This window comes from Oncorhynchus gorbuscha, linkage group LG03, assembly GCF_021184085.1.
Source record: "Oncorhynchus gorbuscha isolate QuinsamMale2020 ecotype Even-year linkage group LG03, OgorEven_v1.0, whole genome shotgun sequence".
Lineage (NCBI taxonomy): Eukaryota > Metazoa > Chordata > Actinopteri > Salmoniformes > Salmonidae > Oncorhynchus > Oncorhynchus gorbuscha.
The window spans coordinates 69921329-69936895 of NC_060175.1; the positions used below are offsets into that span (position 1 = coordinate 69921329).

The window sequence follows — 15567 nt, forward strand, 5'->3', positions numbered from 1 at the left end:
GCTGGCCTTACAGTTCTGTGAGGGACTCCATAATGTTGTTGTATGGGTACCTGCTGTTGCTGTAGGAGTCTGAAATTAGCGAAGTCTCTTCCAACCTCTGCGACGATGCAGGATGAGGGCTGAAGCCGACGGTCAGGCGTAGGCTGACAGTGGCAGTCAGGTGTAGGCTAATGGCGGCGATCAGTTGAGGGCTGACGGGAGTCAGGTGTCAGCTGACGGCAGTCAGGTGAGGGCTGATGATGGCAATCTGGTGTAGACTGACCGTGGGTTATGTGTAGGCTGACGATGAGTGTCAGGTGATCACGTTGGTGATCAGATGAGGTTGGCCCTCTAGGTGGCTCTGTATGGCTACGAGTCCTGAAATGAGAAGGCAACCTGTCTCTGTGGTGCGATGGCTCACGACGGCGAGGGTTTAACTGAGTAGGTGATGACGATGATGATGGCTGGTCTGTGTTGGTGAACTCTCTGAGCCTGAGTTCTTCAATGAGCTGCTGTATCTTGCATTTGTGACTGCAGTGTGTCCTCTTTGGTTGTCACTAATTCCTCCCACAGCGGCCTTTGCTTGCTCTCCCTCATTGGAGTGGTGTGTTTTTGTGTGTTGTGTGTGACTTGACTCGAAGCTTACCTCATAGTCGATTAGATGATGTGGGGGTTGAGTTTGATGGCGGGGACGGACCACAACTTGTGGAGGATCTTCTCTGGTGACTGGCATCCTTGGGCTGTAGCAGTTACTGGATCCTGTTCGAAGGGCCATTGAAAAAGAGTGCAACCAACTGGTGGTGGACTGCGATACAAGTGCCAGTTTCGAGTATAGGGGCAACTGTCCCAAAGTCCTGGTAAGAGGACTGATAAAGACCAGCAAGAGACACACTTTATTCAAACAGACAGGCACACACACACACACACACACACACACACACACACACACACACACACACACACACACACACACACACACACACACACACACACACACACACACACACACACACACACACACACACACACACAGAGAAAACGAGAAGAGGAGGAAACTAGCGGCAGTGATAGTGTTGTGGTTTCTGTAGAACAGAAGAAACAAGGAATATATATTACATCAGAGTAATAGCGATGTAAGGATATACAAAGGGAATGGCAATGATGTAACATATAGAGCATTAATAGCAATGTAGTGTATATGATAATAACTATACAGTGATAGGCTACAAATCTACTACAGTGTAATCAGTAACAGGGCACAAATAGCATTAAATGGAAACAGTATACAGCAAAATTGTGGACTCGAGTCACATGACTTGGATTTGAGTCTGACTCATGTCACAAATTTGATGATTTGATCTGGACAATAAAATAACTTGAGACTTGACTTGGACTTGGAGCCTCAAGTCTCGGGACTCGACTTTAGACTGATGACTTGAAATGATCTGGCCAGGTTTGGTAATGTTTTGTCACTTGCAGCCAGAGACAATAGCTGCAGCATCGCCCTTGCAAAAAAATAACTGCAACAGATTGGCTAGTGATACGCACACTCGGCACTCTGATTAGACCAGTAAACTGTGAAACAACACAGGTCAGGCGAGCTAGCGAAAATATTGCTGATTTGCTGTACAGCTATATGGTTGGGTGCAGCGCAAACTTCAAAATTGTAGGAAGAGAGGATTAGCATTAATTAATAAATATGCAGCTCCAAAATGGTTTGGTGATCAAGAATATTAATTGTTTACTTCGCAAGCTCACCAGCAATGGGGCAACAATTATTAGCATAGGCCTACTGGTCTTTTAGTATGTAGCAATTGCTTGAAATGTATAATTTACTTAAGAAGCTTGTATTTTGAATTTGTTGTAAAATGAATTATTACTGTGGCGAAGACGCACCATAGGCTCGGCTCTTCACTTGCACTCTCCAAACTCCCGCCAGTGGAGGGGGAGTGCTTTTTATATTGTTGAAATGTTTGCTGTTAAATGCATAGGCCGTATGTGGTTCATCTATATTCCATCTAATACTACAATCATTTCTAGCGTTTCATCATTCCATCCCCGTACCGTTTATTGCAACACATATATACATTTCTGTTCCATGATTGATAGGCCTACGTAGACGTTTGATAGGTCCTACGATACATTTCCATTTAGCCAACCATTTGTTGCAGTGTTCTGGGTGGGCGCGATGTTTATAGTGCACATGGACGTTCGCAAGACTCATGAGGTAGAAGCTCTGTTTATTTAATTCAATGTATGGTTTCCTTTGTTAATATTTTCCGGGTTATGTCGGAGTTCTGTGCGTCTATGTCCTATGTCTGTCATTTTTGTTGTGCGTAAGAGGAGCGTGCGTACCCCAGTGCGCCTAGAAATAGGCTACGTGGCCTGCGCTCCAAGCATTGGAGTCAGAAGGTTGAATAACAGAAAATGATTGTTCCATCTATGCATGGTGTTGAAATATCATTAATAATCATTAAGTCCGACTAAGACGAATGTACCAATGGATGTGGAAATGGCCTTTTACATTATAGAACCAGTTTATTGGTTGTAATTGCCAATTGTGTAATTGAATGGTCATGGGGGCCATGTGCTTGTATTATGTAGGCCCACCTATTTGAGCTCCTGTTAGATAGATTCGATTTGGTTTCTCAAGGGGAGGCTGTACAGTCTTGCCCTCTACCTGTGTCCTTCAGATAGGACATGTTAAGCCTCAGACAGAGGCTATTTTGTATTTAACCTTTATGGAACTTTTGGGCTATTGCCCGTGTATATTTGGTTAATCTACTTGTATATATTGTATGATATGGTTCTTTCAGCATTGGATCACCAACCTGTAAATACATTTACACTCTGAGCATGTCAACCTGCCTTGCCTTCTGCTGATTTCATGCCCTTATAACTGCTACATGGTCCCTATTGTACAATTACATGGGCAAATCAAACTGTGTTGCAGACAAATGAATGAAACGGGCTGTCTGGTAGCCTCAAATAGACAAAGATTTGTAGTTGAACAGGCGTTGCATGTTTTTAAAACATGTTACTCGTCTCGACTTGACTTGCTCTTAGAATGCATGACTTGGACTTGACTCGAGTCTTAACCCGTTCTACTTCAGATTCAAACCTGAGACTCTGACATTGTGACTCGAATAATAGTGACTTGGTCCCACCTCTGTTATACAGTGGTTCAAGTATTGGATAGGTTAGTAGGCTAGCAGTAGACAATGGCACACTATAACATACACAGATGCTAGTAGCAATGAGCTAATATAGCACACAATAGAACGTTACAGTTTACATACACTTATGTTGGAGTCATTAAAACTCGTTTTTCAACCACACAAATTTCTTGTTAACAAACTATAGTTTTGGCAAGTTGGTTAGGACATCTACTTTGTGCATGACACAAATAATTTTTCCAACAATTGTTTACAGACAGATTATTTCACTTATAATTCACTGTATCACAATTCCAGTGGGTCAGAAGTGTACATACACTAAATTGACTGTGCCTTTAAACAGCTTTGAAAATTCCAGAAAAGGATGTCATGGCTTTAGAAGCTTCTGATGGGCTAATTGACCTGCCTTCAAACTCAGTGCCTCTTTGCTTGACATCATGGGAAAATCAAAAGAAATCAACCAAGCAGATGTCATACCGCTCAGGAAGGAGATGTGTTCTGTCTTTGGTGCGAAAAGTGCAAATCAATCCCAGAACAACAGCAAAGGACCTTGTGAATATGCTGGAGGAAACAGGTACAAAAGTTTCCATAGCCACAGTAAAAACGAGTCTTATTTCGACATAACCTCAAAGGCCGCTCAGCAAGGAAGAAGCCACTGCTCCAAAACCACCATAAAAAAGCCAGACTACGATTTGCAACTGCACATGGGAACAAAAATCATACTGCTTGGAGAAATGTACTCTGGTCTGATGAAACAACAATATAACTTTTTGGCCATAATGACCATAGTTATATTTGGAGGAAAAAGGGGAGGCTTGCAAGCCGAAGAACCATCCCAACCGTGAAGCACGGGGTGGCAGCATCATGTTGTGGGGGTGCTTTGCTGCAGGAGGGACTGGTGCACTTCATAAAATAGATGGCATCATGAGGGGGGGAAATTATAATGGATATATTGAAGCAAAATCTCAAGACATCAGTCAGGAAGTTAAAACTTGGTCGCAAATGGGTCTTCCAAATGGACAATGACCCCAAGCATACTTCCACATTTGGACAACAAAGTCAAGGTATTGGAGTGGCCATCACAAAGCCCTGACCTCAATCCTATAGAAAATGTGTGTGTTAGAACTGAAAAAGCATGTGCGAGCAAGGAGGCCTACCAACCTGACTCAGTTACACCAGCTCTATCAGGAGGAATGGGCCAAAATTCACCCAACTTATTGTGGGAATCTTGTGGAAGACTACCTGAAACGTTTGACCCAAGTTAAACACTTTAAAGGCAATGCTACCAAATACTAATTGAGTGTTTGTAAACTTCTGACCCACTGGGAATGTGATGAAAGAAATAAAAGCTGAAAAATCATTCTCTCTACTATTATTCTGACATTTCACATTCTTCAAATAAAGTGGTGCTCCTAACTGACCTAAGACAGTGAATATTTACTCTGATTAAATGTCAGTAATTGTGAAAAACGGAGTTTAAGTGTATTTGGCTAAGGTGTATGTGAACTTCCACTTCAACTGTATATACAATACCTAATGCAATTGCTATATGTTGGCAGTGGGCTAGCACACTAGGTTAGTTAGCAGATTAGCAGCTAGTAGTTAGCAGGATATGGAGCTGGGATGCTAACATGTTGGCCATGTTGGTTGTGGTTAGGACTACAGCAGGAGGTGATCGGACATGATGATGTCAGCAGTCGGCCATACTGGTTGTGTAACAAGAAGTGCTAGGTGGTAGCCATCTTCGGTCACACAACTCCTAATGGCCTGGGTACTGTACCCAGAACAATGCCAATGGGGACAGATTAACAGGGTATGCAGTTGGCTAGCACTCAGGCATGTAGAAACAGCAAACTAGCATAAAATAAATCATGTATAAGCAGTTGGTTACAAAGTAGTAGTCCTATTACAAGTATACAGATGAAATTAACATACACTGAACCTTAACTGTTTGCAAGTATACTTACGTGGTCAAAGATGCACTAAACACAGAGTCCAGAGGCAGGATTGTCCATGATGGTAGCCTCTGCTGGGCCCGAAAGTTTATCTCTAAAGTTTTTGCCTCTGTATCCCAGGACCAGAGGGAGGGATCAGAGGGTTTTTCACAACCATGAAAAATGTGCCTTGGTTACATTTTTTATCAGGATGGAAAACTAGTGACTGACTGATGGCCCTGCATGGTGGGGTCCTACGCTAAGTCCCGGGAATAAAGGTTGCCGATTGGCTAATAAATAATGATGATTGCAATAAGAAAACTAAAAAGAGAGTTGGGGTCTTGAATAGGGGATGAGCTGGCCATTTTTACACCCGGCCTGTCCTTCACAGGGGACAGTCTTCCCTCGCAGGGCAGGCGAGAAGCTAAAGGGCATCCGATAGGTGTCCATGACAACGGTGTAGAAGGAGGCGTGAGCATGCCACAGCAGCAGCTGATCCCTGCAAAGCTGCAATGCTGGCCGACTCCGCTTCCCTGGATATAACCTCCACACAGGAGCACTGTCATTCACAAGATAGGAGCCAGATTACTATACTATTAAAAGGCCACTGACGCAAAAAGCTCAAGCCTGGACAGCTAAGATGGAGAGTGTGTTATTGCTTGAGCAGGACATATGTTGTCGTTGATACCCGATTTTAAAATAAGTTATTTATGATGTGGTACATGCTGTATAAGGTCTAAAAGGAATTTCACTAAGACGATTTGAAAGAGTAGGAATTAAGCTACTCTCAGTGCATCTCTCTTTTGACTTAACAGATAGAAGATGCAGATTCTAGAAGGTGAAATGACTGAGAGATTCCTGTCGATGTGAGTAAAGAGGGTAACTTTTATGGACGTCAGTGTGGCTGCAACTTATTATTATATATATTTTTTTAATGATAATACAACAATAGTACATTTCGAAACAGATACATGGCTTAGAATACTGACAGGTGAATGCGAACGAATGAATGCGAACATAACAAAGACCTACTAAAGGCTTATAAACAAAATATCAGATCGATAATGGCAAGGGGCAATCTATATTTAGGCTAGTTACATTAACAGTAAACAAACTAGGCTATCTATTTCTATGATGAAACGTAAAGATATGTAGATATATACCCAGGGGCGTAATTTGAGTTCTTGCATTGGAATTATATTAAATTCTGCCTATATCACGCTATACCACAATGAACATAAAAGTTCAAATGTTGAGACCATTGAGTGCTTTTGACCAAGAAGTAAAAAGGTTGGTGCAAAAACTCTGTTGTGCTTTATCAGCACCATGGACTGCACCATGTACCAAGATCGTCAGGAACAGACGGAGGTGGAGGGGGCTTTGGAGCCATTACCCTGGCAGCACTTGTGAAAGGGGGGAAGGGGGGCTCTTCACGCGTAGCTAGCAGGAGCTCGGCAGCATCATCGCTGCTGGGCTTGGCGGCGGCCTCAATGGTTTAATTTCTGATATCCATCTTGGCAGTGGCAGATTAGCTGGTTAGAGCTAAATAGGCTAATAACACTAACACCTTTTGCAGGAAGATAAGAAGCTAACTAAACTCTATAGTGGTGGGGTGTGAGGCAGAGTTCAGTGAAGCAGCTACAACTGTAACTTGACCCTGTCCTTATAAATCTAAATAAAAAATGACAGGTGAAGTATCACATTATTCACATAGTCTACCACAAATGAGCATGTGTTTTCCTCCAGTGGCTTTCCATAGCACCCCTACACACAAACCCAGACACACATAGATACAGATACAGATTTTGTGCCAACCTGTCACTCAACTTTTTGAGTGACAGGTTGGCACAAAATCTGAGGTGGCACAAGTTTCAACTGAGGGGACTAAGCCTCATTTTTGCCCTCTCGTGGAGCCATGCCCAGTTTCTGATGTTCCTCATTCCTTAAGGAGATTTTACTGAATGGACCACCAGTGTCAGTAACACTGAAGAGTCCAAGTGAGTTCTCAATATCTCATGCACATTTATTAAGTCTTAGTCCCAATTCACCTGTCTTTTATCCAAGTCCAAGACTTCTCATATAAAATCAGATTAGTCTGAATATACCTTCCCTCAAAGATATATATGTTAAAATAATTAATAAAAATGCTCGTAGGAAAATACAATAACGCAGGTGATTGACCCCTTTGAGCATTTCTTTGTAAAACTGAAGAGACTATAATTTAAATGTTATTTTTGTGCCCACAGGGGGTGACGTTCCAGCTGATGATGGCAGTGGGAACAGCTGTGATTGGCTCGCTGCAGTTTGGCTACAACACAGGGGTCATCAACGCTCCCCAAAAGGTGAGTGAGAAAGGGACAGTTTCAAATGTCACCCTAATCCCTAAATAGTGCACTACTTTTGCCCAGTGCCACAGAGGCCCTGTATAGAGAATAAGGTGCAATTTTGGACACATACTCTGTTAGTTTCTATGTTTGTGCCCCTTAAAGCCTGTCCAAACCCAGTGAATGTAAAGACAGTATTCTTCCTCTTCATTCTTGACACCTCTTACTAGCTCTGCAGGTTAAGATGTTCTTAAGAGATGCTTGACGCTCATAGATGTCCTACCCAAAGGTGCCGTGTCCAAAGTCCATTTTCCAAGCCATTAATAGTCTAGCAACAATAAGTACCTCTGTATGTGATATGAGTTAGATGGCAAACGTGACTATGTATAAAGTAACATTCGTTACCTGTTAGTTAATGGCCCATGTTACATGCAGTATTGGCTTTAAGATGATCAGGGTCGATGATTTGATGGTTCCGGATCGTTTATGTTGTGCCTATGACCCTACGATTCAGACCCAGACTCTTTTGCTACATATCTGCTTTTACTATATTTCTCGCTGCTCAGCCAAGTCACTTATCACTTTATTACATGTAAATAACCTTCACAGTATATTCTTGCATTATCGACATAGGACATTTCTGTATTTTTCAGTATATCTTTCTTACGCTATTACCTTTCTTTGTATTTGTAATTGTGCTCTTTTTGACTTGGTTAAGGTGTTATTGTTACTATTATTGTATCCTGTGCATATGTCAAATAAACTCAGATTTTATTTGTTTGTCAAGGTTTGCATCTCATCTCTCCATCAAGAGCCCCACCAGGTCAATCAACCGTGATACATAAAACACATGTAGGATCTTTGACTGATGTGGTGAGACTCCCTGGTGAGATAAGAGGAGACGCAATCCTTCTACTGGTGTCGGATGTTGGATTTTTAGTTTGACCTGTTTTGTAGCAGGGGGGAAATAACCCTGTAGGAGGAGGATTTCAATGTCTGAATAAATATTTAGAATCGTCACCAGGGGGAAGCTGTGATTGTATACAATGCAATACCGTACCTACTCTCTTAGAAAAAATAACCTAAAACGGTTCTTTGGCTGTCCCTATAGGAGAACCCTTTGAAGAACCCTTTTGGGTTCCATGTAAAACCATTTCCAAGAAGGGTTCTACATGAACCCTGTAAGAGTTCTACCTGGAACCCAAAAATAGTTCTACCTGGAAGCAAAAGGGGTTCTCCTATGGGGACAGCTGAAGAACCCTTTTGGATCCCTTAGACTGCAGCCTCAGGTCAAGTAGCCAATGTAGGCTACATGCAGGCTACAGCGCGTCTTGTGTGAATTCTTATTCGGATTATAATAAATCCACATATTTCTAGGAAGTAAATGTATTTTTCGGTAGGGAAAATCCTTTTTTTAAATGGTTTTTATTCAACTGTATGTTCAAGACAAGCAATGGGCAGAATAACTAATTGGTGGCCTTAGTGCCTATGTGGCCCAGCGGTTACAAACGCTGATCCAGTCATACATGTGCCAGAGTCTGCAGGGTTCGACTCCGGTCCACTGCCCTTTGACTCACCCTTCCCCATGTTTCCAACATTGTTCTATCTCTTCAATAAAAGCAACAACAAAAAATAGCAAAGGAGTGGCACTGACCCAGTCCTTAAAATAGGCACACTTACAAGGCACACACTCCTCACCCTTTTCTCCGTCTATTCTTCACGTGAAGGATTTGGGCCTTCTCACGACAAAGCAGTATATCCTTCACATCAGACTCATAAAAAATAAATCTTTGTCCATTTCAGGGTGAGTAATCGCTGTTCTGATGTCCAGAAACTCCTTCGGTCACAAGAGCCTGTAGCAGCAACATTATGTACAAAATGAGTTACAAACCATGCGGACAAAAACAGTGGTGTAAAGTACTTAAGTAAAAATACTTGAAAGTACTACTTAAGTAGGTTTTTTTGGTATCTGTACTTTAGTATTTATATTTTTGACAACTTTTACTTTACTTCTTCTTTACTTCTTAAGGTACTTTTTACTCCATACATTTTCCCTGACACCCAAAAGTACTCGTTACATTTTGAATGCTTAGCAGGACAGAAAATGGTTAAATTCACACACTTATCAAGAGAACACATCTAATCTCAGTTGCAACCATTATTGGTCACCACATTACCGCTACCTAAAGGTTTTTGACAGTGTTACCTTAGTCCTGCTTGGAATCAAAGTCTTAAGGCCGTTGCCTTCAGCACACACATACATGTAAGCCATAGCATATCGCTATGGGTTTGATTCCAGCCCACTCTCTTCTGGCACAATAACTCAAAAGTCTGAACTTAGTCCTTTAAAATAAATCTATTTGACAAGCATTCTGTACAATTGAAATAAAGTATTGCCTCGTTTACCATGGCAAATCTACTGTGGCAATTGATATATTTTTCTATAATATATACACTAGATCAAAAAAATAATGGGCTGCGTTTTTTTTTGTTTTTAAAATCTGAGTCACTTTCTTTCATGCGCCTTTTGTGCTCCATTCCGTAGGCTACCTCACGATTCTCAATTTCATCTTGTCTTTACATCTGATATTATAGGCCTATGTGTGCAAGTAGTTTTGATAGGCTTCAGCAGGCTATAGTTTAGGTGTAGCCTACTATACAGCTGCATTTCGGATACACTTTACACTTGTATGTCGTTGTGGAGACCAATATCTATCTTGAGTTATTAAGCTTTATGAAACAACAGTTGTTGATGTGTATGGATGTATTTCTGATACATTTTGTACATTTTAATGTTGCAGTAATAGTACCTATAGACCTACAGTAGCAGTAGGAACTGTATTAATATTCTGTCTGGTGCTTTACTGTTTGAGGTGGCAAGAGTAGAAGGATGATTTTAATAGCTGGCACTGGTCCCAATGACTCGACTGCCCCTACATGGAGAGAAAGAGAACTGCAGGTTTTCAGTGAACGTATCTAAATCACAAGGCTTCTTCGAATTTCCAGCTGGCAGGAACAAATTTTGCTACGAAAGAGTGGTCAAATTAACATCTGACATCTGTAAGTGACAGTCTGGCTGATATACTGGAGATACTCTGGTACTGTATGTACTTTACTCCTGCAGTTTCTTGAGAAAGTTACTTGAGGTATTACCGAAGCCTGCTCTGTAAATAAAAATGTGTATTAATGTGTGTGTGTGTACTTATATTTGTGTCCATGTGTGTGTGTGCGTGTATGTGTGTCTGTGATTTGGGAGGTTTAAGGCCAATCCTGGAGCCTCTACGGGATACCTGAGCACATGAGCAATATAAATAGCTTTGTAGATTAAGATTACATCAGTCTAAATGTGTGCAGGACAGTAAGGTAGCTGCTAGTGGATCCAGTATCTTTGATCATTTGTTAGGGTTTGTAGTCACCTCCACGGTCTGCGGTGGAAAGTCACCATCTATTGTAGTGCATTACAGTTTCAAAATCCCATTAACTTTCCCAAATTTACCAGGTTTTCCTGAGATCCCTGTTGGAGGATTCCTGTATTTCAATCTTATTTCAGGAAGTCACCAACTGGGAATTTTGGGAAAGGTTTACCATAGCAATCATTCCACTTCCGGTGTGTCCATTACACGTGGCAGAGGTAACGAGGGATCATTGTCACGTTTGCAGGATTACAAAATAACAAAGAGATCATTCACTCTGACTACTCTCTTCTTCACATATTCTTTATGGCAAATTTACTTCACACCTCCTTCAAAGTACACTAGTACACTAGAAAATTTGTATCACCAGATAAAAATGTTGTGGGGTATAAGTCAAAGTCAGGTAAAAAAACAAACAATGATGTGCTCACATCCAACAAACCACTGCAGGGGGCGAATGGTGATGCCATAGGGAAAAATATGCTTTCCATAGTCAGAGACCCAGGGCATATTCTTTGGGCAATAAACTCTGCCTTTCTCACACTTGTATCCATGACACTCTGAGTTATGTTTGTCAACATGAAGTCCTGTAATGAACAATGTTGCATCGTGTATCTCTGCCCCCCTCTGCTGGTCAAAAGCTGGCTTCTGTAAGAATGTTTTTATTTACCTGTTCTTTAGAATACTGGCCGAATACTGAGTGGCTGCGGATCCGACTTTTATGGACCCCTCTTCCCGACACTAAAGGTCCTGAAAGGTCTGCGCAAGTGCAGATTCTCTACTTTACACACAGTCTCCGCTCTACTTGTAGAGAACAGGCTACTCTGGCGAATGTTGCTCATTTAATAAAGTTAGATTAAAGCTGAATCCATTTCCGTAATATCACAATGATCGTATTCTTCATAACAAAATAGAATATAACAACATAATAAACACAGCAAAAAAAAGAAACGGCCCTTTTTCAGGACCCTGTCTTTCAAAGATAATTTGTAAAAATCCAAATAACTACACAGATATTCATTGTAAAGGGTTTAAACACTGTTTCCCATGCTTGTTCAATGAACCATAAACAATCAATGAACATGCACCTGTGGAACAGTCGTTAAGACACTAACAGCTTACAGACGGTAAGAAATTAAGATCACAGTTATGAAAATGTAGGACACTAAAAGAGGCCTTTCTACTGATTCTGAAAAACACCAAAAGAAAGATGCCCAGGGTCCCTGCTCATCTGCGTGAACGTGCCTTAGGCATGCTGCAAGGAGGCATGAGGACTGCAGATGTGGCCAGAGCAATAAATTGCAATGTCCGTACTGTGAGACGCCTAACACAGCGCCACAGGGAGACAGGACGGACAGCTGATCATCCTTGCAGTGGCAGACCACATGTAACAACACCTGCACAGGATCGGTACATCCGAACATCACACCTGGGGGACAGGTACAGGATGGTAACAACAACTACCTGAATTACACCAGAAACACACAATCCCGCCATCTGTACTCAGACTGTCCGCAATAGGCTGAGAGGCTAGACTGAGGGCTTGTAGGCCTGATGTAAGGCAGGTCCTCACCAGACATCACCGGCAACAACGTTGCCTATGGGCACAAACCCATGTCGCTGGACCAGCAGGACTGGCAAAAAGTGCTCTTCACTGACGAGTTGCAGTTTTGTCTCGCCAGTGGTGATGGTTGGATTCGCGTTTATCGTCGAAGGAATGAGCGTTACACCGAGGCCTGTACTCTGGAGCGGGATCGATTTGGAGGTGGAGGGTCCGTCATGGTCTGGGGCGGTGTGTCACAGCATCATCAAACTGAGCTTGTTGTCATTGCAGGCCATCTCAACGCTGTGCATTACAGGGAAGACATCCTTTTCCCTCATGTGGTACCCTTCCTGCCGGCTCATCCTGACATGGCCCTCCAGCATAACAATGCCACCCGGCATACTGCTTGTTCTGTGTGTGATTGTCAGTGTTCTGCCATGGCCAGCAAAGAGCCCAGATCTCAATCCCATTGAGCACGTCTGGGACCTGTTGGATCGGAGGGTGAGGGCTAGGAAATGTCCGGGATCAGAAATGTCCGGGATCTTGCAAGTGCCTTGGTGGAAGAGTGGGGTAACATCTCACAGCAAGAACGGGCAAATCTGGTGCAGTCCATGAGAAGGAGATGCACTGCAGTACTTAATGCAGCTGGTGGCCACACCAGATACTGACAGTTTCTTTTGATTTTGGCCCCCCCCTTTGTTCAGGGACACATTATTCCATTTCTGTTAGTCACCTGTCTGTGGAACTTGTTCAGTTTATATCTCAGTTGTTGAAAATTGTTATGTTCATACAAATATTTACACATGTTAAATTTTCTGAAAATAAACGCAGTTAACAGTGAGAGGATGTTTCTCTTTTTGCTGAGTTTATAATTACTGTAACACAAAAAGGAATACGTAATTTCTTGAGAACTCAACAGCTTGCGCCAATAGGCAAAATATGTGCTTTGAATTAAACTAAAATGAATGCAAATAAGTTAGAAATGGTGCTACTAATGCTCATGATGGCACAAACACGTCTCGTAAAAATTTAATATGTTATTGTTTGGTTATCTTTTGTAAATTGTAGAAGTAAAACATTTTCCTTCTTCAGAAGTTCCAGCTAGGCAGGCTAACAAGCGAATCAATTTCCTAGCTATCATACAGTAGGCGTATATTAATAATATAAGAAGACATGCAATCATAATTGACTGTAGCGCATATAAAGCACCCAGCCCTGGGCTGCAGCCGCGAATTGAATTATGGGGAGTTTCAGGCCCTGGAGTGAACATAATTGTACACTCGCAAAGCCGACTAAAAATGTTGCAAACGTCTCTTGTTTGGCTAATCATTTGGACTACCCTCCAAGATGGCCATTCCCCCAAGGGCATAAGACAAGGGTGTGTCTTTTAAGTGTTTGGACCGCATCCCTGGTATCGTAGCGTCGGAGATGACTAGGAACTTTGTTCAGGTGCACAGATGTTTCGTTACTGATCATTTGGATAAATAATGATTTCGCAGGTGTTCGCATCTTTCCAATTTCGGAATGGGAGGGGACATTTAACCCATTTGTTTTAGATACCGCCCTGGCTTCCGCTCCACATCCTAGTAAATATTTGTTTCTATCATGTCTCCGCGCAGAACTTAATTGAGCATCTGACGCAATTACGCAAGATTTTAGTTCAGGTTCCGAGATTACAATATCTGTAATTTCACTCTATGGTTGGTAATTCACAATGAATTGAATTGTGAGTGTATGAATGTATGATAATGATATGATTTAAAGGGGCAATCTGCAGTTTGTACAGATATTGTTTTACTTATAAATTAACGATATGTACCCATTGATTCTTGAAGAATATCATTTATAAATGCCTCATGAGCTTAATTCAACTGTCGTACCCCATCAGAAGCCAAAATATAAGCTTGTTTTATGCCAATGTTTTTTAACAAAGTAAATGTAAACAAACATTAGCTACATGGTTGAAACTACAATTTTGATATCCTGGATGGTCAGTCCTTGCATCCATAACTCTGTCTATGAATTTGAGGGTGATTACATTTCTCCAGCCCCATCCCTCAGCTTTTAAAATGTTTTTTTTTAAAGTTTTACCCCTTTTACGGGATATCCAATTGATAGTTACAGTCTTGTCTCATCGATGTAATTCCCGTACTGACTCGGGAGAGGCGAATGTCGAGAGCCACGCATCCTCCGAAACAGGATCCTGCCAAGCCATACTGCTTCTTGACACACTGTTCGCTTAACCCTGAAACCAGCCGCACCAATGTGTCGCAGGAAACACCGTACAACTGGCGACAGCATTCAGCTTGCAGGTGCCCAGCTCACCACAAGGAGTTGCTAGAGCGCAATGGGACAAGGACATCCGGCCGACCAAGCCCTACCCTAACCCGGACGACGCTGGGCCAATTGTGTGATGCCTCATGGGTCAAACCCACTTGGGAGGCCCATCACAAAGCTTTTTACCGGGGAGGATGCTTTGTTATTGTTTGCTGCTGATTGCAGCTTTAATGTCTCCAGCAACCTTCAATGATGAATATAGTTAATGTATGTTCTTCATGTTGTGATATGTTGTATTGTACCTTAGATCATTGAAGGCTTTTTGAATGACACGTGGAACAACAGGTACTCTGAGCCCATCCCTGCCACATCCCTGACCACCCTGTGGTCCATCTCCGTGGCCATCTTCTCTGTCGGGGGCATCTTCGGCTCCTTCTCCGTGGGCCTCTTTGTCAACCGCCTGGGCAGGTAAATCTGCTCTGTTAGTGTTATATTTTAGACTGGTCTTTACGTTAAAAGGGTGTGGTAATCATGGGTCATTTTGTTTTTTTGTGCTGTCCTATATGCAGTATAGCATTTTTGTGCATTTAGGAAGTGAAGAAGCCAGCCATATTTTTCAATTGACCTCTCTGTGAATGATTTGCAGGAGGAACTCGATGCTCATCGCCAATGTGCTAGCGTTCATCTCCGCCGGATTCATGGGCTTCTCCAAGCTGGCGGTGTCGTGGGAGATGCTGATCATTGGCCGCTTCATCGTGGGACTTTACTCCGGCCTGTCCACTGGCTTCGTGCCCATGTACGTGGGGGAGATCGCGCCCACTTCGCTCCGTGGGGCGCTGGGCACTCTGCACCAGCTGGGAATCGTCATTGGAATCCTCATGGCACAGGTAGGCACTGTCCGTTGGGTGACTTTCAGTTTCA

General features: G+C 42.4%; 1 protein-coding gene across 6 annotated transcripts in view; it reads left to right on the plus strand.

Annotated features, from left to right (window-relative positions):
* Window positions 1-15567, plus strand: part of LOC124021619 (solute carrier family 2, facilitated glucose transporter member 1-like) — a 37823-nt gene that overhangs the window by 18765 nt on the left and 3491 nt on the right. For 2 of the 6 annotated variants that reach the window (XM_046336760.1, XM_046336767.1), the window contains exons 2-4: window positions 7336-7431; window positions 14954-15114; window positions 15293-15533. In XM_046336760.1, coding sequence (XP_046192716.1) covers window positions 7336-7431; window positions 14954-15114; window positions 15293-15533 — 498 coding nt within the window. Of the gene's footprint in view, window positions 1-5923; window positions 5956-7335; window positions 7432-13696; window positions 13819-13922; window positions 14096-14953; window positions 15115-15292; window positions 15534-15567 lie in introns of those variants that run through there. The other 4 variants (XM_046336771.1, XM_046336777.1, XM_046336780.1 and 1 more) reach the window with 4 other exon arrangements.